General features: G+C 43.8%; 1 protein-coding gene across 1 annotated transcript in view; it reads left to right on the top strand.

The window, feature by feature from the left end:
• Positions 1–1,522: 1,522 nt before the first annotated feature.
• Positions 1,523–27,090, top strand: part of MARCHF10 (membrane associated ring-CH-type finger 10) — an 85,873-nt gene continuing 60,305 nt past the window's right edge. Inside the window, exons 1-3 of the mRNA XM_074320075.1 lie at positions 1,523–1,649; positions 7,260–7,366; positions 15,823–15,942. Of these exons, the coding sequence (XP_074176176.1) occupies positions 7,277–7,366; positions 15,823–15,942 (210 nt within the window). The 5' untranslated portion in view covers positions 1,523–1,649; positions 7,260–7,276. The remainder of the gene's footprint in view (positions 1,650–7,259; positions 7,367–15,822; positions 15,943–27,090) is intronic.

Raw genomic sequence — 27,090 nt, 5'->3', positions numbered from 1 at the left:
TTTCGGGGAAACAGGGTACTTATCAGTTAATGCTTCAATTAGCAGTTAATACTTTAATGAGGATTACTTGATAGCTAGTGGAGGACAAGAATGGAACCTGGTTTGGGCTACTGGAGATGGAAAGGTACTGATGGCTGGTAGGTGGATAACAAAGTGCCCAAAACAAAGACTTCACCTATGTACATTTTATCTGGATTCTGCCTTGCTCAGGATATGCCTCAGAAGTTGGTGTGAAGGCAGGGAGCAATGTACAGTGGGTAATAACACATAGTCTCATCTGGCTGAAGTACGAGTGAAGAAGTGTTGAAGGAGAAAAACCAAGAAAGTGGACCCTGGGGGAGGGCACAGGGAAAGCCACAGTCAAGAGTTTGGACTTCATTCCAAAAGCAGAAGAATTTTCAAAGCGTCTCCGCAGGGGACCAATGACATTAGACCTATGTTGCTTAGAGAATAGGGGAAATGGTAGAGATACTAGGGTTTAGAAGACATAGTGCAGAGTGTGGTTAGGACGCCCTTACAATAATCCAGTTGTGAGGTCATGGAGACCCCAAGAATAGAAAGAGGGGTGCAATGCTGCAGAGGACATGGCTGCCAAGAGGAGGTGGGAGGGCGGTGAGAAGACACCTAGCGATTCTGGACACTGATGAAAGGTCCCAGAATTTCTACTCTCCTTTTTCCCTATTCTGTACCCAATCAAAAATGCCCTAACTTAGTCTCAGTTGGCAAGGCATCCAGTGCCTAACTATGCAAAACAACTGGAAGACTCATCTTTGCCTATGAAAACCACAGACAGAAACAAATCTGGAAGAGACAGGGTGAGGCTCTGTGGACACTGCTCTGAACCTCTAAGAACTTTCTTCCTTGGGAAAGGCAGCCAAGACAGCTGATAACCAGGAGATAAGTGGGTTCTTATCTCGGTCTGTTGATGGGGTGCCGCCCTTAATCATTTCTGACTTCCTTTTCATACTGGAGCAGGTATTTCAGAGCTGCCCTGCACAACGCACACTCCACGGCTGCACTATCGTTCCCTTTACCCACGTATTGCCTTTAATATTATTTGATTCAGTTAAAAACATTTTCCCGTTTTCTCACTGATTCTTCAAAAAGCACAGCACTGATTCAGGACAGGAGTGAAGGCCTCGGCATCTATCTACGTAGGTCTGGGCTTTGGACAGCAAGACAAAGCCAATCGCCTCCTCCCTCCTGCAGCATCTCTTCTCCGCCCGCCGCCATCACCGCTTTGCCTTCGCAACCACAGCCCACTCGTTCCCACGGCAACCGGAGGGGCGCCCACGTCCCCGCTCAGGACCGCGGGGCCGAGACCCCCGCCCCGCCCCCACACCCGCGCCCGAGAGCCCCGGCCCCTGCGCGCGCGGAGGGAGGAGGCCGGGTTGCCAAGGAAACGGGAGGACGCCAGGCAGCGGTCCCCGCCGCCTCCGCCCCTAGAAAGGCCGGCCGCAGCCGCGGAAAGCCGCCTCCCGGGAGGAGGAGGAAGAGGGGCTGGTAAAGGGAGGGGAGACGAGAAAGGAGGAGGAGGAAGAGGAGCCAGCAAGGCCGCCCGAGCGATTGATGGGCTCCTCCTCCGCCCGGGACTAGTCTGCCTGCCCCGCCCTTCGGCCCCTCCCGGGGAGCGAGGACAGACCCGCCAGGTAACGGCCGGGCTCGGGCCCGCCCTCCTCTGCTGGTCGTCCTGCGAGGTGTGGGGAGGAGGAGCGGACGACCTCTCCTTCCCACTAAAACGATTCTGGAGGGAAATCAGGCCTGCAGCCCGACGGCCTGGCCTCCCCTTCCCTTGGGCTGCCACGGCCCCCGTTTTTTTGAAGGGACAGGTTTTGGGGACTCTGTGATCATTTATTTGCACACTGGCGTCCTCCCCGCATCTACATAACTTGTCCGTAGATTACCATGGTCTGCAAGTCCGGGCGAGGTATATATATATATATATATATATATATATATATATATATATGGCCTCTCCGACCTCTGAGTGCGAAATTATTGATATTATTCCTGTTGAGAACCCCGAATTGCTTGTCAAGCCTGTGACATTACCTACCACCCACCCAAGTTTCCCAATTACACACTGAGTCTCTCCCTTCTGGGCGTGATGGTCAGTGTGTGACCAGAGTCACCCCCAAGGAGCTTTTCTTACAAGCCCATTATAGCCCTCACCCCTTGATTTCCGAAGCCAAATTGGCTGGAAGAGTCCAATCATCTCCCCTCACCCCTCTCGATTCTTCCTTTCTCTTCTGTCACATTAATCTCTCAGCGAGTGTGAGGAAAATTGGGCCCAAATCACTCACTTTTGTCGCTTATACTCAAGACATTTTTATAAGATTTTAAGCATCTTAAGTTTTCTTAAAGCTAAGATTTAAACAAATTCTGTAATATTTGTCATTAGAAATTAATTAATTATGTAAAAGAATGAATAAGGTCTCCTGAATCCTTCTAGGCATCCAGTTGTGGAAAAGGGGGGATTTATTTTTATTAATAATATTTTTCATTTTTAAATTAAGTTGACATTCAATATTATATTAGTTTCAGGTGTACAATACAGTCATTACACATTTATATAACTTATGAAGACTAGATAAGTCTAGTACCCATCTGACACCATACATAGTTATTATAATGTTATTGACTATATTCCCGATGCTATACTTTGTATCCTCGTGACTGTTTTTATAACTGGCAATTTGTACTTCTTAAGGGGAATTTATAAACCGGATTGTCAGGTATTTATATAGCCATTTAGATTTTGTTTCAAGGGAAACTTCAGCCTAAAGAAGGGCTTAAATTTACATTTTTCTTTATTGCTGAGCCAATAACAAATTCATTTAATGATATTTCTACTATGAGAACATAGTAAGAAAACCGTAAAATAGCTTAATTGTTATTAAAAAAAACTGCCTCCAAATCAAATATATATATATATATATATATATATATATATATATATATATCCTATATAGATAGGATTTTTTTAGAGAACTGAAAAACATTTCCACAATGAGATTCTGTTCTCCTTAGTCAGGGAAATTTGGTTTGAATTCACTGGAAATTTACACTAGAGAGGAATGCATATGTCACAAAATTCTTAGAATATTCCTCATTGAAATTTCACAGATATGTAGAATTCTGAGGCCAAGAAAAATCACTGATTCTTGCTTTTTAGCTAAGCCGACTCCCTTTTCCCTTTCCTACATCCCTCCTACTCTCTTCCCCTTTTCTTCTCCCTCTCCCAACTTAAAATGGCATCTTACGTTGATTCCTAAAGCACAATTTTGACACATTATCTTATCACCAGAGACTTAAAACAGAAGTGTGCATGACCATCCATGAAAGGATTTGAACTTGAAAAGCAGTTCAAAGGTCAGAAACAGAAACAAATACAGGATACTATTTTAGAAACGTGTGCCTTGCCCACGTTTTATTATCGTTCCCCACACCTCCAACCCCCACCCCACCTGTCTGTATTTGCTGAGGAAAAATTTTTGGCTTCAAGTGGCCATCTGGTTGAGTAGGCCCACAAAGCTGAGATCCACGAATTAAGCATTATCTCATGTGGATTTATTTCCATAGTTGTTTCTGTTTCTTGTTCATCCTGGTCAGTTTTTCAAACCTGCAGTACAGTATGATGTTCAAGTGACACTTCAGAAACGTGGAGAGTGTTTGCCTAAACTGTGGTGATAGACCCTCTGTCCCCTTGATCTCTATAACCATCTGTTTCCTTGGTGCCTGTAGTATTTGTTTAATCTCACAAAGTACTGATATATTTAAATAAGAAATTACATGTGACACCATGATGAGTCTACTCATTTTACAGTAAATTACAGCAATAGAGTTTATGGGAGGGAAAAGAAACTTTTGGAGATAATTTTAAAGTCCTTTATTTGGTAGGTGACTATGAAGTCAGAGGTAACCTAGCACGTAATTCAAATAGTGTTATTTCCTACTTATTTAGGCAAAGTTATTTCATGGCTCTTGACTTAGAAGCCTCCTAAAATTAGCACTGTATTAAAGCCTGGAAAGATTAATTGGCTTTTCTATGTTAATGTTGTGCCCAAAAGGTATCAGCAAGGTACACTCTGGGATGTGCCCCTTTAGTGACCACGAACACATTTTCATTATGAACTCTTATGTTCCCTGCCCCTATTACTATTCAGACAGTCTTCTCTTTCCAACAAAACCGTAGCAGCAAGGGTTCATCTTTCTGCCTGTTTTAACACCATTGATTTCTGAAAAGGGTGGGAACATAACTTCATTCCATGCAGGTACAAATTCAAAGTGATCTTTTAAATGTAATCTCATAAGTGACTCTTAAAATACTCAGAGATTTGGGTTTTGTGTACAGATTGTGGAATTACTGTCATGCAGGGTGTCATGCGGGGTCTCAGCTCCCGCTCCCCACATAAGAACGCAGGACATGGTGAGGCCAAAAAGGAACACACACGGAGCCATAGATGGGGGGTCATACCACTATATTATCGCTGGCGGCTGGGTTGGAGACCCAGGAAGCAGGAGCCACACTATCTGCAACCTGCCGTCCACTTCTCTCTGCCAACCAACTTCACTTGCTAACTGCAATCCGCTCTTGCTAGCTCAGCCACCATCTTCTTGCTAGCCCCCCATTTGCTGCTAGCATAGCCACGGCAGTTATATTAGTGGCCAGTGGCTCACTGGTTACAGCTGACGGCCATCCAATCACAGTTGATGGCCATTTACTACCCGAGTGAGCACCTTTCCACATGAGGGCGAGAGCCTGGAAACTGCACTCCTGGCTCTGTCCCCACAACTACCTATTGGACTGTAGTTTCAGATTCCCGCTCTCAAAGACCAACTTTCTATACTTAAGAGAAAAATAACCCCCGAGGGACCAGCGGGAGTTCTCCCAGTTGCTCAGGGCTAGACAATAAACCTTGAAAGATTTCACAGCAACAAGACCAGACATTGGGTCACCATGAATCAAGGGCAAGCTGATTCTGCCAATATCTACACAACGGAATAAACCAAAGGGAAGAAAAGTGGGAGAATGTAGACACCTGGGGGGCAGGAATGTTGTCTGTCTGATCCTGCTGTTTCCCCAAAGCCTAGAAATCACCTGTCCTGTAATCATTAAAACATACATGTAGAATAAAGGAAAAAAACTTCACTGAACAATAAGCAGGAACTGTATGGAAACTTTGATAACCTTACAGATGAGGTCTAGCAGACTCATTATTATTTTATTTTATTTTTTACTGAGTTATAATTGACATATTAGTTTCAGGTGTACAATATAATGATTCGGTATTTGTATATATTGCAAAACAATCACCACAAGAAGTCTAGTTAACGTCCGTCTAGCAGACTCATTATTAACAGGTCCATTTAATAACTTTGGTCATAAATTTAGGCCTCACCAATCAGAGCCAAACTTCTTGAAAGCACTCGAATTCCTTACCTCTCAGTTACACAACCCACTGCAGTCTGTCTTCAGCCCTGTCTCTCCACTGAATGCTCTCACCAAGGTCATTAATAACCTCCTTGAAACACACTTTTCTCGCCATCTATGAAACTGCACCCACCTGGTTCTCCTCCTGCCTTTCTGGCTTCTTTGCAGGGTTTCTCTTCCACTCGCTGTTCTGAAATTTTAGCATTCCTCAGAGTTTTGTCCTGGGTTCTCCTCTTTTCAATACCCATTCTGCCTTCAACTTCAATTGTCCCCAAAATGCCAGCCATGACCAAATCCTTACCTCTCTAATCAGCTCCAGAGCCCTACATCTAACGACTTACTTAACATCTCCATTTGCTGTACCCCAGACGTTTTAAACTCCATGTTACTTTCTCTCAAAGTCTGTTCCTCCTTCCTTCTCCCTTTCTGAGGGAAATGTTGGCACCAACCAGCTAGCTGCTCAAGCCAGTAACCTGGGCAGCCTCCTCCACATGTCCCTCTCCTGGTGATCCATGCACCACCAAATCCTAGCAACTTTCTCTCTTGGATATCCCTTATTTCACCATGCCAGTACCCACACTGGCATGAGACTCTCTGGGTTCAAATCCCAACTCTTCCACTTGGTAGCTCTGTAACCCTAGGCAAGTTACTGACTCCCTTTGTGCCTCAGTTTGCTCATCTGCAAAATGGAGATATAGTGCCTGCCTCATAGTGAGGTCGTGAAGATTTAAATGAGTTAATACATATAAATGCTTAGAACAGTGCCGAGCACTTCCAGGGGTGCAGTAAGTAGTAGCTATGATCTTTTCTCCTCCTCCTGCTCTTTGTCCCCCTCTTTCCAAACCTCTTCCTCCTCTTAGTCTCCACTTTTGCTTCCCAAGTCTGGTCACCATCTTATCTCATCTGGATAACTGTAATATGTTCCCAATGGTCTTTCCACGTTTTCACTCCAACCCTCGCATCTATTCTCCATATAACAGCTGGAGGGACCTTTTAAAGATGCAAATCTAATCATTAACTCCCCAGATTGGAACCTTCCAGTGGTTTTCTATGGCTCCTGGAATCATGATCTTCAAGGCCCCACCCCCTTGACCTGGCCCCTCCCATCCCTTCGACTCCGGCGGCACCGGCCCACCTGCTCCTCAGCCAGCCCCTTCTGTACCTGCTGTTCTTGTCCTTTTCCATCCGAGATGCTCTCTGTCCAACTTCTTGCCTAGCTCACTTCTTAGCAAACCCAGTGTCGTTTCCGAAAGTAAACCTGGCCTCCCAGACCAGGATATGCCCTTCCATAATAACACTCTCTCAGAGAACCCCGTATGTCTCCATAGCACTGCTCACCATTGGGGTTCACGTGCTCAATGTCGGTCTTCCCACCCGAGAGAGGAGCCGTGTTCATCTTGCTGAGTGCTATACCCCAGCACAGTGCCTGGGTTGGCACAGGAGTGCAATAAGAGTTGAATACATAAATTTAAATTCTCCGAGGCTCATAACTTTGGCCACTGCTAATTTAGCCAGGTTTTCTTTTTTGTCATGTTGTAGAACTGCGTCTGAAACAGGTGTCTGTCCGTCTAACTCCCTGTGATGAGCCAGGACAGGATCACTGAAGCCAGCTGATGGCTGCATTATTTATGCCTGGAACAGAGGGTTGCGAGGGCATCCACACCAATACAAAGAGGCCCTTCAGTCTGAAAGGAGCATCTGTGCCTTTCAAACAATGGAAATTAGATTAATAAGAGAACAAAAGCAACTATACCAAGATAATTCCAAATGTGGCAAAGTAACAAAGGATTCTGTCACAGCACATTTATTTATCTTTTATATGCAGGTTGGGGATTAAGAATCATGTTGCATGAAGCAAGGGACAGGCAGAAGTTTGTCAGTGAAGTTCTATATCTGCGGGACATGCAGCATAAGGTGGACTCTGAATATCAGGTAATTGCAGAAAACAAGAATTATCTTCTACTTTCGCTTACAGTATTATGGAAAAATTCGGGATACAGTATTAGTATATGATAAACAGTAATACTTTCTAAAATCCAAAACCCACGACTTACAAGCGGTGTGACTATGGAAAGCCACTTTACCTCTCTGAGTCTCAGTTTCCTCATCTGTAAAATGGGGATAATAATAGTACCCACCTCATAACTTAGTACAAATGAAATAACATTTTAAGAGTATTTAGCACAGAGCTTGGCACAGAAACCTTGTCAACAAATGATGCTAGGGCTTAAATTTGATAAACCAGCTATCATGGAAAAAGACATTAAAGAGTTAACTGGGTCTCCCTATGATTTATCAAATGATATGGCCTTCCATTGTCATCCCTCCAGAAGAAAGGTGGTTAGCACATTTTACAATAAGCTAACTATTCATCACCCTAGTTACAGTGTTTACATGCAAAAACAAAACAGACAGAGAGCCTGAGGAGTCATGATGCAATTACCCAGAGCTGGCATAGGACAAACTTGCCAGACTGGGTGTGGGATTCTGAGAGCAGTTAGCCGCTGGTGCTGGTGGGAGGTCAACCCTCACCAACCCAGGAGGCATGTCCTTGGCCTTGGCTAAGGATTGAAAAGTGCTCCATCCCTAAGGAAAACACAGAACTGCCGTTATCAGGTTTTTCTCCTCCTTAACAATTTCAAATATAACTGAACCTCCCAGGTCACCAAGGAAACCAGGCCTATCTCGGTAACCTGATTTCACCTGTATAACACAGCTTAGCTTTGGGGCTGGAAATGGAGTCAGCATATTCCTCCCACAACTTGCCAATGTACCTATAAGGCTATAAAGTTGAGGGAATTTCTATAAAATAAGTAAGAACATAAACATTCGAACCAGTCATGCTGGGAGTCCATCTACTTTTCACAAAGATGCCTCTGCCACTCAACCCATGTTTCAAAAGACTTCGCAATGGTCTCCAAACCAGGCACATAAGATAATCTTATTTTATATTCTCTGCTGAAAAAAATCACACAACTGTGTGGCTTGGAGCCATTGCAGTTTTATTTTCTAATCTCTGCTGGGCTTTTAATACTGTCCTTATTAATAATAATACTTAAGTGCCCCGAACAAAGCCCCTTCTCTCCCAGAGTTTCTGTTCTAGGACTGAGAGAGAACACGAACAACTAAATAAATATGTAAGATAGTTTCAGTTACTGATGAATAAATGAGGCAGATAAAATAGAGGTAATGGGGGTGAAATGATACTCCTTTACACAAGCAGGGAAGGCCTCTTTGAGGAAGAAACTTTGGCTGTGGAAGTAAATGATGGAAAAGAGCCAGCTAGAGAATCCTAAGAAGGAAAGCAAGTGCAAAGGCCCTGAGGCAGGAACTAACTTAATGCATTGGAGGAAACAAAAGAAGTCCAGAGTAGCTGAAACACCAAGGGAGAGTATGGAAGAGGTAGATAGGGCCAGGTCATGTCGAGTCTTTCAGGACAAAGCTGGTATTTGGAGTTTATTCTTATCACAATGAGAATTATTGGATGATTTTAAGCAGGGGAGTGGTATAATCTGGTCTACATTTTTAGAAGATCTTTCTGGCTGCTGTGTAGGGAAAGGACTGAAAGAGGCAAGAGAAGCAGCAGAAAAACTAGTAAAGAAACTATAGTAGAAATTTAGGATAGAAATTATGGTGACTTGGACCAGGGTGGTGGCAAAAAGTGGCCCAACCCAGGAAATAGAAGCAGCACAGACATGTTGCTGATAGATGGAGAGGGGGAATGAGGGAGAGAAAGGAATGACTCACTTCGACGTGGTTACTTGTCCATCAGCAACTTCTGTTGTCACTATTTTAAACTTTCCTACTTTTTTCAAACCTCCAATACCCATACTTTCAATAAAGAGTTTCTCTTCCTGTTTTACACACACATGAAGCAAAACGAAGAACCCACAGCCATCAGGTGGGAAGCCACTCAACACCTCCCCTTCTGTTCCAGGCCACGCACCCATCCAGCTCTCAGGTCACAAAAGTTAAGGTGACACTCTGAGTGCTCATGCTCAGCCTGAGATCTTGGTCCGCGCCCCTTCATCTCCAGCCCTTCTCCATCCATGGACTTCTCTTCTGTGTCTCAGAACTGTCCCTTCTTCATACTGGCCCAGCCTACAAACATGCTCAAGCCTGTCCTTTCTAAGAACTAAACAAAGCATTGTGTGTGGACCATGTGTCCCTTTCTAGCCACAGCCCTGGCACTTTCCCGTCTCCAGATGTCCCCAGTCAGCTACATTTCTAGCTCCACTTCCTCTCCTCCGACTCTTTCCCTAACCCACTGCAGCCTGACTGTCACCTCACTTCCCCTGAAATTGTTCTCACCAGTAGCCAAATTCAGTGGACACCTTTTTAGCTTTCGTTTTCTGGAGCTTTATGTACATTGGACACCATAACTCCTTTCTTCTTGAAATGTTACTCCTTTGGCTTTCTGACATCACACTCCCCTGATTTTCCTCCTGCTTCTCTCACAATCTTCTCCCTGCCTCTCAAACATTAATTCTCCCAAATGTTCCATCCTCCACCAAATTTTCTTCTAATTCATGAGGTCTCTGTGACCCATCTCATCCTGTCATACGTTTTCACCGCCACTCACATACTAATGACTTGTAATCCTGAGTGTTCCCAAGGTGTCAGAATCAGATGCACACCTGCTTGTTGGACATTTCCAACTGGATGTCGCATTGGCACCACAAATTAGCATGGCCACAGTTGCACTCTTCATGTCCATCCTCCTGTCATCTTCCTCTGTAGTCCCTGTCTGATGACAATGACCTAAGCCTGCCCTGACTCCTCCTCCTCTCTCACCAGTTACCGAGTCCTGCCATGTTACCTCAAAGCTCAGGAACTTGGGCTTTCCTTTTTATACTCCTGCCCCAATGCTGGTTCCAACCTCCCGAGTTTCCCTCCAAGACTATTACAATATCCTTACAACCAGTCTCCTTGCCTCTAATCTTGCTTTCTTGAAATCTATCGAAAATGTGACTTTGGCTACGCCAGTGGAATGCATGAAACCCCTTGGTTGTTTCCTCTCATTTCAACGCAGGTCCAAGACCCGAGAACCACAGCAAGACCAGCCTAAACCTCAATCGCATCTCTAACCTCTTCTCTCCTCTTTTTTACTCTCTGGACAAGGATGGTGAGGACCACCGTTTTAATTTAGAACCAAAGGGAACCTCTGTATTCCCATAGTACCTTTTAAAAAACAAACAAACAAAAAACCACTTTATTAAGGCATAGTTTATATATTATAAAATTCACCTATTTTAATTGTATAATTTAATGACGTTTAGTAAATTTACCAAATTTGCAGTCATCACCATCATCGGTTTTAGAACATTTCCATCACTCCAACACCTTACTATCCTTTTCATACCTCGCTCACGTCACTTATGAAACTATCTTTTGTGTGTCTTATTCGTCACTGTTGAACCAAACACCTGGTCATTGAGGAGAGCGAGTGTCACCTAATTTGACCACCAACTCTGTTTACCAGACTTAGATCCAGCTGACTTGTAACTACCCTAACCGTCAAATTCGCCCCCATTAAGCATTTTCAAAGCCACTCACCACAAAGTCTGCAAAAAATAAATAGGCTTGTCTTTAAGATGTTCTGAGTATTGTTGAAGTAACTATATTGCAACCCACAGAAACTGCTTTGAAGGGAACCACGATGAGTCAGTTATATTATTTAATCTATGCCTTGCCTTGTTCCAGAAAGGATTTCAAGTAGAGGTTTGAGAATCGGTGAGTGACTTTAATGACCCCTAGATAACTTGGTCCATATATGACCTATGTGTATTTAGATAATTTACTAAGGTAGACTTTGTATTGGGTGGATATTAAAACCCTGGGTCACATAACTTGGCTAGACATTTATGGAAATCCCAGCTTTTACTCACAGTGCAGCCACCTGCTTGGACAGTAGGGAGTCCCCATTTCAGGGTGTACAAATAGTGTGAGACCTAATAACTAGATAGGACTCCCTAACCATACGCATTTGCCACATAGTCCTTCTTATGCTTGGCTCGCCTTTAATGAACTGGCTCAAATTGAAGCCCTTAGAAACCTCTTTTATACACTATTCCTGCTACATCCTAAAATATGCTAAGGGTTGGTATGCACCAAATTAGCAGTGCCTTTACAGGTCTGTGTGCTAGCAGCATGAGAGGAGGGTTAAACCCACCCTGAGTTATTTTGATGCTACTCCTTTCAGTGGTTGGGTGGGACCCTTTTGAAAAAACAAGAGGAAATAAACATCTATTTGGCATATTACATGCTATTTCAGAATCTGGTAACTAGTACGTAATTATATGCCATCTCAGAATTTGGCTCTATTTTTTTAAGGATGTTCATGCTGCATAGCTTTTTTTTTTCTCCTCTTCCTTTTGGTCAAATATGCGTATGTAACTTGAGGCAGAATTTAGCCATTAATGCCCACTGAGAGCTGAAAAGATTACACTTGGCATTTCAGAATGATTTTCCATAGTCTAGCAAATGTGTTCAAATGGGTTTCATTTCATGTCACTGTTCATCCTGATTCCTTCAAGTGCAGATCAAACAACTGAATGTTAGGATATGAACTGCTCAAGAACATGATAGGTGACTATGCCAGGGGAGAGCGTTTGGAACCAGCCACTCAGGGGGTTCAGGGAATGGAGATAATTCAGCTTCCCTTTCCATGGGAGTCAGAGGGAGGGTTCTCTGCTCTGCTCACCTCTGAGGTATGTGTTTCTGTGCTCTTCACATCTAGAACAAGAAAATAAACTCATTTGAGGGACTAGCACATCAAACTGCTTTTACATCTTTGATTAGTTAACCTTTCAAAATTAATGACATTTATTTAATAATGTCACCAATGATAATTAAAACCTAAAACTCTGGGTTACATATGGTAGATCATAAGGACAAAACCCAAAAAGAACCAGTTGAAGGCAGTGGCAACTCCCACTTCCCCAAATGCTTGCAGAGTTTGCGGAACAATAACCTTGCCAGGGCCACTGTTGATTGAGATGTAGAGTCGGGTCTTAGAATGGTCTTTATACCAGAACTACGAGAGTGGGAAGTGTCCCTGTGGAACCTGGATGGCTTCTTCAGACACCAGGAGCCCAGGTAAAGGAGGGGACTGATAACAAAAGAAACGAAAGAAACTTTGAGCACCCCTGTAGATTCAAAAAGCTGTAAAACTGAAGACAAGAAGTGGTTTACAGAGGTACCTGTGTAACTAGAGCAGGATCTCCTCAGTTGGCTGCGTGGGGAATGGGCCGGCTGAGGACACATGCCACTCTTTCAGGGGCAGAAAAACAAGGATGAACCTCAGGCCTGGACAGAAAGATTCTTTCTTCTTCCATGACCAAGATCAGAGTCACATTATTTGGCAAAGGCTGACTTTAGAAACCAAAGTAAACCAAGAAATGGGATTGGAAACAATTAAAAGCCTCATAATGATGGTGGTGATGATGACGGTGATGGTGATGGTGATGAGTGCCATCTACTGAACACTCACCAGAGCCAGTCACTCTGCTAAGCATCTTACCAACCGTGCCTCATGATCTCTTACCAATCTTGCAGCACTGGCCCATCTCACATCCCCCTCTTACAGATGAGGGAAATGAGAATCAATGGAGTTAGTCAGCTCGCCCAAGGTCACGATGCTAGAAAGTGGCAGAGCTGGGGGTTGTTGTGTTTACCAGTATTGAGTTACAGTGAGTCACAAAACCCACGTCATCCCCCACAGGCATATATGCGACTTCTGTGTTCTGCCCCCACAGTGGTAGCTTCTGCACAGAAGGCAGCCTCACTGCCTGAGCTGTAGTCAGAGGGATGTGCTTGGGGGGGGTGGGGATGCAGGAGGGGCAACACCAAGGAGGAGTGAAGGAGGAAGCCCTGATTCTCCCTGGAAGGAAGGAATAAGAAGTTCCCTGACACGCTGTCAATTTCAAGACTGCTCTCAGCCAGTTTTGTCACATGAACGGGAACTTATTTATAGCAATCTAGCTCCAGGCACGTGAAATTGAAAGGGGGATATTTTTAAAGTTCCAGGGTAAGGGGAGCCCCTGGTGACTATGAATTACAAGTCCATTCCTCCTCTTAATCCTATGGATCTCACACTCCTCTGCCCCTGTCACTTCCGGACCCCCAAAGTAGAAACAATGTCAGCATCAACAACAAAAAAATCATGAACATTTACAAATAACAGGAAAGCTAGCCCCTTGCGGTGGTGGTGGTGGGGGGTGTAGTATGGCTGGATTCTTGGATTCTTGCTGTTTCTAGGGTTAGAACCCTGGCCTGGGCTCTGTCCCTGTGTTCCTTCTCAACCAGGCTATAACTTGGAGAAGACTGATGTAAAAGTTACACAGAACTTTTGGCTGGATCAAGATTAAAAAATTGGAAGTACCTATTTTGCCACTGGTTTGTTCTCCTGCTCCTCTCTGAGAGGAGAAATAAGGAGTCAGAGGGGAAACTTTATTTCAACATTGCAAACCATTCTATTCCTCATCCACTTTTGGTAAAGAAATATTTAAGTTGCATGCATTCTTGGAAAGAATTTTCAAAAAACACTCAGCCCACAAGAATCCTGTTCATCCCACAAACTCTGCCTTGGTCCTGCGAGCATTTGCTAGGACTGGCTCCTCCACTTTCAGCCCATCAGCATTTTCTTCTTGTGCCTTTAATACCAGGAGGTTAGGATAACACAGACATCTGCCGCTTGGAGAAGCAGCGCTCCAAACCAGAGCTCCTCCCCAGCAGTAGCTCTGATCTCAAGTCATTATAAAAGGAATAGAAAAAGAGAGGCCCGTACTTAGCTGTTTTTCGCTGAGCTCTCCAGCTGACTCTCTTTGGTGTTTGTTTATCATATTTTGTATAGTTACTGTCCAGTATTTTTTGACTTTCCTCGTTTAAATTATTCATGAAAACAAACACTGCCCACTATTTATTACAATGGTTTACTCTCTACATGGCATAGTTTTTGGAAATAAGATTAACTGTGGGACAGAAAAAACAACGCCAGCAGCAGCAACCATTTTGGAGTACCCTCCCTTTCTAAACAAGGTGGGCCGAAACTGTACGATTTTCTTGGGAATCCAGGATTCTGCTTGCGGCAGGTGATCTGAAGGCCAGTGCACAGTATAACTGACTCTCCGGTTGCAATTCCAAGTGGGAAATGTTTAGTTAATATCAGGTCATTTCTATTCTTACTATTGTAGCATGAAATACTAGGCTTCCCTCATGGCAGGGAAACCCTGGCCAGTCCTTTTACATCAAAGAAAGAGATGTATTTTCTAACAGAATGGGGGAAATGCCAAAGGAATCTTTCCTTTCTCAACCCAGCCAGGAAGGAGGACATGTCTGGCATAGTTTAGAAACAATATTGTTGGTCTTTACATCACCTTTCTTTACTATGGCAGTAGATAATTTGGCTCTGGCAGGGCAGTCGTGAATTCAGTGACTGCATCTACAGATATAGAAATGCTCCAAGAAGTTTTACTCTTTGGGAGTATTTAAAATACCAATTGAAACCCCCGTAGCACATGATATTCTTTGGATTTGTTCAGTCCCTGGACTGGAGGAGAAATATTTTGGTTCTATATTGTGTTTTAAAAAATAAAAAAGTTATTTTATTTTTATTATTCCACATTTTGGGGATTGATATTTTCCTCCAAAGCAAAAATGTGATTCAATGAACATTAAATGCTAGATGCTGGGAATTCCGAAGGTAAGAAGTGGTCCTTACCCTCAGGGTTCTCACTGATCAGAAGGAGAAAAGGCTCAAAAACAAAACAAGTAAATACAACAGGAAAAAGTTGCAAAATTCAAGATTTGTCGATATAAAGGAGCAAGTAACTTGGCGTGGCGAAGAGTGGTGAGGCCGGGAAAACGTAAATGATGCCAGGAGCGAATTCTTAGTGGAGTAGCAGGATTTGCCAAGAGAACATCCTGTGGAAGGCATTCTAAGCAGAAGGAACAGCAGGTGCTAAAGGTTTCATGTATGAAAACTCTCAGCCTGGAACTAGGGTGCAATCCAAGTGGACAGAGTAGGGTGGAGGTGAGTATGGAAGAGCTATGAAGAGAGAGAGACCAGACAGAGGATTATTATGGTGTATTACATACTTCCTTCCTTGAGGAGGCAATTATGGGTAAATACTTGACAAAATGCCTCTTAGTATGTTTATTGTGTGAGTTTATGAAAGCGGCGGCTAATATTTTCGACCTGGCATTTGGGGCGAAAGGAAGGGAGTGAGGCCTCGGCGAGAGTGTTCGTACTCGGTAACAAGGCTGATGAACACTGGAGATATACAGCAGATATTTCTTGTTCTTCACAACAGGAAGTAACCGTAGCATTATCAAATCTAGTCATAGACCTAAGACAAAAAAAGCCAACACTATATTTTGTTCTCCAGGCTTGTCTGAGACAACAGGAATACAGAAAAGACCCAAATGAGAAGAAACGAGATCAGTTTGGGGGGCAAGAGACAAATTTTGAGAGATCCCGGTTTTCAAGCGGGTCATCTTCTAAACAGGTACTTAGAATTCTGAAAGACATTCTCCTACTGCTGCCGCGCGCATGTGTGAGTGTGAGTGTGTGTGTGAGTGTGAGTGTGTGTGTGTGTGTGTGTGTGTGTGTGTGTGTGTGTGTGTGTGACTTAGGGAAAAATTGCCTCAAAAAGAAGATGTTAAAGAATCCTAAAGTTCAGGCCAGGGAGAGGCAGGGTCAGGGGCTGCCATCCTGGATACGACCCCCGGCCATATGACCTTCCCTCTTCACCCGAGCTGGGCCTTGCTCTTCTTTCCTTAAAGTCTAAGCCACTGCATTGCTGGGTGTGGTTTTTATTTTAAATGAAGAGAGTAAAATGAAGTAATAACTGTATCATATAATAACTACCAATTCAAATATTTTTGTCCAGGATGATAATATCAATTTAGTAGTAATATGAGAATGAGGATAATAGCAGTAGTGGTAGTTACTGTTATTTGAGTGCTTACAATGTTCCAGCATGGTGCTGAGCACTTTATGTGTATTAGCTTATTTAATTTTCATAAATCTCTCTATATATTCACCTCATTTTACAGAGGAGAAAACTGAGCCTTAGAAAAGTTAAGAAACTTTACCTAAGATTTCACAGCCAGTATGTGGTAGAGCAGGAATTCTGTTCCAGGCAATCCAACCCCAGAAGGAGTGCTCTGAACTACTAAGCTATACGATCCTATTTCATGTGTAAGATCTTATCTGCATAAGAATTTTACTTACCCGATGTAAGCTAAGTACCACAAGCTGCATTCAATACCAGTTGTTAGCATGGTGAATTGATTTAAGATGAGTAATATGCCTTTTATGAATTCTTATTTAATATTTTATGCCTGAAATATACTCTAGAGGATGGACTCTCTTTTTTATCAGTGGTGTGGACCCCTGAGATAGATCCTGGATACCTGAATCAATCGAGTCTTGTTGGGATTTCTTCTTTAATCTAGGATGTTCACACTGCGGTTATTTAATGTTCAAAAGACACCTAAAAACATCCATGATTGATGTTTATGGATGTAGCTGCATCCCTGGGAGAGATCTATCCTCCCTATTAAGAACATACAATCACATGATAAAATATTTCCCCTAGAGTGTGAGGGTGAGAGAGACTATCTCAGATTTGTGGCCGCGCTGAGAAGAACATGTCACCTGGATCTTTTCCTTATTCGAGAACGAAATATAATTTAATCAACCTGATGCTGTTTAAATTTAGGGAGTGAGATTAATCCAAAAATTAAATCTAGTTTGGCTAGAGCAACTCATTTTTAGCATTAAGATGACTTCTCGTATTTTTGTACTTAGAAACAAAAATCAAGGACAGATTAAAAATAAAAAGTAATGTAATTTAAGTCAAATGGTAACATGTAGCAATCTTCCTAGACTGGAATTACTAAGCACTGGGCAGCTGGGTTCTTGTATTTTCATGCAAAGACCCACAGGCATTGTTGTAGCCATTTTGTATGGCAATACTCATGAATCTGGGATATTCTAGGACTTAACGTTTCATGCTCCTCTCCACAAACTTTGTTTGGGGGACAAGCTGGTGACAGATTCTTGAAGTTTCCTTCTTCACGCTATAAAAATTATTCATTCCTTAAATCATCATTGCAAAACACTCAGACCACATCTAAAATAGGACATAGCTGTCCATATAAAAGTAATTATGAAATAAAGACAAAAATATGTGGTTAAATGCATAAAACTGGCAATTTCTATTCTGCAGTACAAGGGCAGGAGTTTTCCTGTTTGTACTATGTCACCGTACCTCATATGTCAAAGAACTCAAAACAGCATTACTTACATAATCCCAGTTTTTTTCAGGATAATCATATCCCAAGGGTTTGGGCCTTGATTGTACAAGTGTCTTCAAGGTCACATCTTCTCTGCTGAGAAGAGTGACAAAATCAGAATTTTCTGCAGTGAGATTCACTTCTGCTTGGCTTTCTATATCACAGATATTCTTAGGGGGACCCTGGAGGATTGGCCTCTGGACATCAAAGGGCAGGAAGGGCAGGGTGAGAGAAGATGTCACTGAATGCATCACTCTCAACAGCCATCTGACTCGTGTGCTCGTGACGTTGATCCTTGCCGGCTCAATCCTTCACAACATTTGTTCAGTACGAGGGAAGCCAGATATCCTGTATGAGACTCAAACTGGGTCTTGGAAATCCTCAGTCCCCAGGATCGTGGGTTGGTTTGGAGAATTCCCTTCCCAGGTTTGAATCCCTACCCAAATTTCTAAGAAAATCTGGTTGTTCTTAAACCTTCATAGTCTGGGCCTGTCTTTCTAGATCTTGAATCCTGAGAGAATATAGAACTTACCAAGCCTCTTTCTGCAGGATCCTCCTGGAGCTAGTCTCCCAGAAGGAGGCTGTGAATGAGAATTCTGGCATCTCCCAAAGGGAATTGAGGCCAGACTGATCCAATTTCCAGAGCTCACTGTATTAAATTTCACATCAGGCACTAAAGCGCAAAAGATCCTTGGTCAGTCAGAAAAGGGCCGGCGCAAGATACAGCTCAATGAGATGGTATAAACCTAACCAAAGACCTCTTCCCTAACGAACATCCCCCTAAGTCATTTCCTTCTAGAGATTGCTGTGGCTGAAACGCTAAGGAACGCTTTGGCTCTGATTTCTGAAGGCAAGTTCACTCTCTGATTGAGTGGGTAGTATGAAAGTGGATTGCTTAATTCATGGAAATTTTCTCCACTGTACAGGCACTACGTCAAGCATGCCGCCACCAAATTTTGACACGTATCGCAATTTCCATCACTTGCTCATTCCTCAACCCAGTCTCAGATTGTCACAATTCTGTTGGGCTTGGAAGAATTGAGGCCTTGACCATCAAGTAATAGAGCCAGTTTCAAGCTATCATTTCCAGACACCTGCCTAGAGGTGGGCAGGTCCCCAAATGCACAGTTCACATGGTGTCCACTCCATTTGGCACAACCTGCTCACTAGGGCCAGTGGCTTTTAACCTCTGGGTAGGCAGAGGTTGTGTTAAATCTAAATCCAAGACAAAGCAATAACTATCAAGCCTGTGCTGAGATGTTCTTTAAAATGGTACCTCCTCAGTACATTTAAGTGGGTGGCGTGGAATAGCAGAAAGAACACTTGTCATCGAGGGCCAGCGCTGTCCCTCATTACAGTGTGAATTCAGGCAAAACCACTTTACTTCTGAGCACTTCAGTTTCCCACCAAGGAAATACTTCCCATTATACTTATCTCACTGGATCATTCTGAGACTGAGTGAGACTCTTAAATGTCATACTAACATTAGATCACATTATAAGTTGCCTTGGTGTCTTACTATTCTTGCAAATGATGCTCCAACAGATATCAGTGGGAGCGCAGGTTCTGGAGGCTTCTAGAATACCTTCTAATACCTCAGCTCAGCCCCAGGTCACATTTGTAAAAGCCAACCTAATGTAGCAACTTAATTTTAGACCCTTTTCAAAGTTACATACAACTTTGTGAACTGTCTCATCACACTAGAATTTAACAGGGAAAGAAGCATCAGCTCCACATAACAACTAGAAGCTGGACGATTTAATAGGCTAACAAGCAAAGCCGTCTCTCGATACGAGCAGGAAATCGTGTCCCTGGGGACCACTGCTGGCCTAGAAGAGCCAACTGTGATTGCCAGGGGCACCAGGATATTTCACCCTCTCAAACCTTCGCAGAGAAGGCACAGGAGCCCTGATTTCTGCGTAGAAAATGATGAAAATGATTAATTAGCCCAGGATGGGGAACAGCAACCTTCTATGAAGACACACATCCTGGGCCCTTCTCATCTTCCAAGATCCTGTATCCTTGCTGGATGGGACACTGTTCCAAATGCACAAACCTCAAGGACTGAGGAGGTGTTGTCACTGCATTTACTTCGTTGGCAAAGTAGGTGGAGATGAGCTCTCAGTTTTTCAAGAGCACTATTTGCTCTGCTGATAGGACTAGGATTATTGTCCTTTCGCCATCAGCAACTGAGCAACTAAGTACCAGGTCACAGGGACCCCATGTTACATTGGGCAGGAGGCAGTTCACCTGATACCAGCAGCAGCTGGCTCTGCCCTGGCCTGGCTCCACAGGATGTTTACATCAGTGAGATCACCTAAATCTTCCAGAAAGCCAGGTAAGCCGAAGGGTGAAGGCAGTTACCCAACACAAACACTTTCATTGTTCTGTCCATGATAATCCACACAAACTTTGGAGGATAAAAAATAACGCTTTTTCAAGTAAACTGCAGTGGCTTAAAAAGCAGAATGTCCATCTGTACGTGAAGGCAACAAAAGTCTAGAACCATGCGGTCCAATACAGTGGCCACTAGCACCTGGGGGCTATTTAACTTTAAATTTAAATGAATGAAAATAAAATTGAAATGTCAGTTCCTTAGTCTCACTAGCCACATTTCATGTGCTCAGTAGCCACATGTGGTCCGTGGCTGCCGTACTGGACCACGCAGATACAGACCATTTCCATCATTGCAGGAAGATCTGTGGGACAGCCCTGCTCCAGACTGTGGTCAAGTTCAAAACACAAACAAGACAAGACCCCGTGGGCCAGGAAGGATTTTTTTTTTCTCCCAGAAACTGCATAATCCACAATATAATGCTTTGCATACTGCAGCTCTGGCTGGCTCAATTTGCATTTTGTGTTTTTGTAACAACTGGGTATATTTGCCTGACTCCTTTCATTACCTATTTATTCCGCCTATCCTGCCTGTGAAACCTTTAGCTTCTCCTCTTTCAAACAGCTTTCGGGAGTTGTTCTCCCATTAATCTGTCAATGTCAACCTACCAACACCCTGAACAGTGTCGTGAAAGCAGCCAGGGCTTAGCACATGACATACGCATTCCATGAGTCACCCTTGTAATTTTCTCTAACTTCTGCTTGTTTGTTGTCGGATTCCTGTGGGTCAGACCTCCCTTCTTTCTGTCCCTGGGCCTGTTGCGGATGAGGCAGGTCACAGACGTACACTCTGGTTCTAGCTGCCAAAGGGCCCCACCCTTGGAGGCTGTGAGTCATCGCTAACACCTGGCGTGGTGTTTGTCACAGCCGCCCTCTTGACTCTGGCTCAGATTCCGCGCCCTCGAGGTGCACCTGAGTAACGAAGCCACTCTGCACACGGCACCTCCAGCCCCAAGCGTGCGTCATGGCGAGGGAGTGTGCAGCCCACAGGATGACAAGTGCGGATCTGTGGGAATTTTCATTTGAGTTTGTTTTCCATTTTAGCTGTTGATCTGCTCACCTTGGCGTGTCCCACAAGTCCCTCGGACTCAAGATGCTGAATGCATCATCTACTCCCCTCAAATTGTTCCTCTTCCTGAATCTATTTCTGCCCCAGCCAGGATTCTGGAAATGATCTAAGACGCCTCCTCCTGCTCCTTCTCACACTTCACAGGAATCAGACACCAAAGCTGGACTGTCTTATCTCTTTTCTCTTGAATCTGTCCACCAGCACCTCCCTTTCCAGGAGCCTGTTTTTTGTGTGCCTGGATTGTTGCAGGGGTCATTTCCCTGCTCGTTTTGTCTTCACCGCACTCCTTCCAGCCAGTCTTCCGGGCTGCAGTAAGATTGATCCCTCTAGAAGCAAATTGGATCATGTCACTCCTCTATTAAAAATTCTTTAGTCATTCCCCATTGTCTTGGGGATCAAGTTCAAATACTGTAGCCAGGTACTCAAGGCCCTTGATGGCCGGGCTCTCAACTCTGAGGGCACCTCCTCAGGGAAGAGTTTCCAGGGCTTTTCCTGAGGGTCAGGTGACTTTGTTCTTGTCCTTCCTTTGTTATTCCCATAACACCCTCTGGACTCAAACATACCTGGAGGTACATACACCTTCCCCTCTGCCTCCTGCCTCAGGCTGGGAACTACTCCAGAGAAAGCATGTTTATTGTTGTATTCCCAATGATCACCACATAACAGAGGCTAGGTGAATGTTTGATGGTTGACAGTTGCAAGAGTGTTTTAGGAATGCGCACGTGTTGAAGTCGTAGCGACAGAGCCGTAACAGCCAGGGCAGGAATCCTCATCCGGCACAAGAGCAGAAAGGGACACTGTTACATGGATTGGTGAGTGCCCCCCGACCTGGTTTGAAACTATTGAGAGGCGAGTAGTTAGGCCAGGCTGCCAGTGTGCTATGGCCAGTTTGGGCTGGAAGATTAGTCAATTACAATCAACGATTTGGAAACCTCTGCCCTGGTGGTGACCAGAGTAACCAGCTAAAGATAGCGTTCTTGTCCTGGCATACCACTCTGCAAAGGGACAGATGGCTTCTTTAAAGCTCTGATAGTTGCTTTTGTCACAGGTAGGCAAGAACACAAAGACGTAAGAACAGCTGGGTGGCAGCTCTCTGGGCACTGAGGAAACGCAGAAGGGCCCACAGTCAGCCCAGGATTCACTATACTTGATAACAGACGTCATCTTGCAGTGACTGAACATTCTGCCGGATAACTCACCAGACTGCATTGGTTCTTTCTTTGATGATAAGATTATAGATTAACTGGATTACCTGGTGTGCAGGCCCCTCTGTGGGCAAACCAGGATGCTGGAGACCTTCAACGGCATTAATGGAGCAAACAAAAATAACTGCGTCTTGGGCAATGCCAGCAGCGCCTCGTTTCTCCTTCGTTTCTGTGCTTTGTCTGAGTTCCAGTAGGTAGTTTTAAAATAGGGCATGGCAGTAAAATGGGGCAACTGTCAGTTTAAATTGCAGCTGCTTCCAGAACGTCGTCCTGCTTTTTTCAACAGATAAGCAAGACACCCTAGAGTCAATCCTTCCAGTAGGGCGCTTCTGCCACATGGCCGGGTGGTACAAACACCAATTGTTATCCTAGCTCCGTGAAATTGTTGGTGCCTCTGACCCATAGCTCTCTGTGTTAATTGGACTCAGCAGCTCAGAAATTGCATGAAGGAAGATTATAATGAAGTGACTTTTCTCCCATTTTTTGTGGTGCTATGTATTTCAGTTTACTGCATTTTATTAAAAATTCCCATTTAAAAAATGGTTCTAATTAATTTTTAAAATGAAAAAAACTTGTTAAAACCAATCAAAATTCAGATATCAAAATTTAAAATTTTTTCCATTGTGAGGTGTTATTATTATTATTCAGGTGCATACCTGCATTAAACATGATTTATACCATACATGAAATAGATCATATTTCATCCTGAAACTTTCTTTTGTTTTGTTTTTACATTGCTTTATTTGTTAAGGAATTATAAACCCCTGTGTCCAAGACACTGTGTTAGGGGCTTTGGGGACACAGTAATGAATAAACCATGCCCCAGTCCTTGGGTAGTTCACAGTGTTGGTGAAATAAGATGTTACACAAATGCCTGCAGTTCAAGACAGTATCCGATGAGTGTAATAAAAAAGCAAAAGGAAACTTGGGAAAGCTTCACAGAGGAGGCAGATTTTCAGCTGGATCTTAAGGCATGGGCAGGATTTGGGGAACTGGAAATGGGGGTGGGGAGCTGAGGTAGGGCAGACATTATAGGTAAGCAGACATTACAGAAAGGAATAGCCTAGGTCAAGGAGAGATGGGCACATTTGGAAAAAGGTGAGCCTTCTGGTCTCCCTGCAGCACAGGAAATGTGCTTCAGACGTCTTTCCAGAGCTCCCCTCCCTGAGAGGAGGCTGCTTCTGTCCTTAGGATCAGGAGGCAGGAGGGTGCCCTTCTTGCTCCCCAGTGCTGCTCGCAGACCACTGCTCCCAGGCTCTGTTGGAAGCATGGGTCCACTGAGGCTTGTGCTGTTTTATTCCACCACCACCTCCCCCCCACCACCACCACTACTTCATCCCGGCCCCTCTTCTCTTGTTCAGTGAAGACTCTGGTAGTGGCTCTGTCTCTGTTCACCCCCTCTCCTGGTTTCCTGCCACAATCCTAGATGACTTCAGCATGTATCCTGGATAATCCAGCCACATCCTACTTTCTCAGTCCCTGATGCACCTCAAGTGTCCCCCTCCCAGCAGCACATCCTAGACTGTCATCAACCAAAGGGTCTCCATCTCCCAAATCTCGCGATCATCACCAGCTTTCAGCTCTCCTGCTTTCCTGCCCATCCATTTCTACCATGACATTTCTGCTGTCTCTTGGGGACCTCTGGTCCATTGGTTCCTCTCCCTTTGCCTTCTCATTGCCGTCTATGTACTGACTTTCCCTTCCTAAGCAGTCTAGGTTCTCTGCTTGATCCTCTTAATAGTTCCCATGCCCCTTGTCTTTTTTTCTTTTTTCTTTTTCACATCTCTCTGGCAAAATCTCACCCATCCATGGTCTCTGAGCCCACACCCAGGCCACTGGTGGCTGCTGGAGAAAAACCATCTTACTTTGCAAAATGGTGCCACCAAAAGATCACAGCCACTAACCTCCTGTAACTCCTCAGTGCTGCACTATTTCTCTGGTCAGCTCTCTCTCCCACTTCAAACCTTCTATTTCCCGAATCTTCAATCCCTCAGTCCTCAGATGGAAGCTTCCTCAGCTCCCTGCTGCCCAGCCCAGCCACCTCCTTCCTTATGCACCACTCTCCCCTCATTCCCACCTCTCCACCTGTGCTCAGGGTCCTACCTCCTAACTCTCCTCAGGACCCCTACTCCATCCATCATCCTTTCCCTGCCTGGATCTTCAACCCTGTACCAGAGCCTTCTCATCAGCATTTAATCGTGATCTAAGGTCCCATACCAAAAAAAAAGAAGAAAAAAAAAAACAAAACAGAACAGCCCTTCCTTGATCCCACATCCCCTCCACTTATTTCTTCTTCACAGCCAAAGTTCTCAAAATAATTATTTACACTGACTGACTCCATTTCCCCACCTCCTACTCACTCCTCAACCCACTCCAATCTGGCTTCCACACTCGTCATTCCACAGAAATGGCTGTTCTTCAAATGACTTCCACGTCTCTGAATGCAGCAGGTCTCTTTCAATCCTCACCATGCTTGACCTCTCGGCAACCATGACTCACTCGCCTGGCCACGCGATCCTCCTGGAAACACTGCATCTCTGAGCTTCTGCAAAGTCACGTTCTTCTCCTGGCTTCCTCCCTTGTCTCATCCTCCTCCACCCAGGCTCTGGGTCCTGGATCCCCTCGAGGCTCAGATCTCTTCTCACTCTATACCTGGAGGCTTTACCCTATTTTTGTACCACAGACCTCTTAGTATGGTGAACTCTCTAGATCCTCAACTCAGGACATATTCAAACGTATAAAATAAGATACATAGGATTTCAAAGGAAACCACTTTTATTGAAATAATCATCAAAATATTTTTAGAAAGCTGTGATTCAGTAATATATGTGCTTCTTTATTAACACATTAAATAACAAGTGATGGGTGTAAAGGGTATTTTGAGACATCTGCAACAAATTTAACGAAATGTGAAAATATCTGTGATTTCTATTGGTAATGAAATCGTGGGTACTGCTAATACTACTGTGGTTTGTTGTCTGCATTCGTAAATGAAAGATATGCCTAGATTTCGGTTAGAGGTTAGTGGAAATAAAGATGTAATTTTTTTTTTCCCATCCACGTTTATGCCGCATCCCCAAGAAGCCCCTCTCTGTATATTCTTTAAGTTAATTCATCAAGATTTTAACTGCCAAACATCAAGACGTTAACTGCCAATGACTCCCAAATCTATATTTCCAACGCAAACCTCGCTTGATACCCAGATCTGAGTATCCAATTGTTTATGCAATAACCTCTGCTTGGATGTCTCAAAATCATCTCAAAATCAACAGGCCCTCTGTTCAAGTTCCCCATCTAGCCCTTTCGTTCTTCCTTGTATGGGTATCATCAGAATCTGCCGCTTTCCTCCTCACCCTCATAATCAATGCTTCACCAAGTCCTATCAATTTTACTTCCCCAGCATCTTTTTAATCCATCTCTGTGTTCTCCACTATCCTGGCTAAATTACAGCGAAGGCCTCCTAACAAGACTCCACACTTCTACTCCTGCCCCCAAATCCCACTTTAGCTACTACAGGTAGAGAGATATTGACAGATGGAACTCAGATCACTTTACTTGCCTGCTTAAACCCCTTTCATGGCTTCCTGTGGCTTTTAGAAAGGGGACCAAAATCCATGATGTAGGCAACCAGACCTTGCGCGATCTGGTCCTCTGTAACGCTCTATGCTGCATCCACACTGGCTTTGGGTCCTCTTATGTGCCAGGCCACCTCCTGCTAGAGAGTCTTTGCACATGCTGTTCCTACTTTTTGTAACACTCACCCCACCTTCCTGCCATGCCTCAGATCTCAGCCCAGATCACTTCCTTAGGGAGGTTTTCCCCAACTGCTCCCTCCCCCAACTAGATCTGGACCCCTCTGCCCTATCTTCTAATGGCTGTCCATACATTTCCTTTAAGAAAAAAAAAAAAAATATATATATATATATATATGTGTGTGTGTGTGTGTGTGTGTGTGTGTACATATATATGTGTGTGTGTGTATATATATATATATGACTTGTAATTTTACACTTATTTAATAATTATTTGATTGAATTATCTACCTCCCCACTTAGACTACTCTACAAGGGCAATCTTTGTTTTACTCATCATTCCCATATTCCAATGCATATGGTTACATTTTTGTAATTTTGATAGTTCATGTTTTTCTCAGTTTTTGTTCTAGAGGTAAAAATTACCTACAATGAATTATATGAATTTTAAGAGTAATATTTTATGATTTTTGGCATATACATGTAACCATGTAACCCAAACCCCCACCAAGTATCCATCATTCCATGAAGTCCCCTCATGCCCCTGCCCAGTCAATTCCTGCCGATGTCCCTCTCAGAGGCAACCATTGTTTTGAGTGTTTCCACCATAAATTAGTTTTGCCTCTTCTTGTTCAATTTTTAAGAGACTGTTTGAGTTTAACTTTCTACCTAAGTCATCTCAGATCCTTTTTATAAATAGATGGAATATATATTCTAAATAGATTAGACAAATAAATGAATCTTTGTAATAATTAAAATTACATTCAGGGCCGGCCCAGTGGCTCAGGCGGTTAGAGCTCCATGCTCCTAACTCCAAAGGCTGTCAGTTTGATTCCCACATGTGCCAATGGGCTCTCAACCACAAGGCTGCCAGTTCAATTCCTCGACTCCCACAAGGGATGGTGGGCAGCGCCCCCTGCAACTAAAATTGAA

This window comes from Rhinolophus sinicus, linkage group LG15 (genome assembly GCF_036562045.2).
Source record: "Rhinolophus sinicus isolate RSC01 linkage group LG15, ASM3656204v1, whole genome shotgun sequence".
Taxonomy (NCBI): Eukaryota; Metazoa; Chordata; class Mammalia; order Chiroptera; family Rhinolophidae; genus Rhinolophus; species Rhinolophus sinicus.
This window is presented reverse-complemented; position numbering and strand designations above follow the sequence as displayed.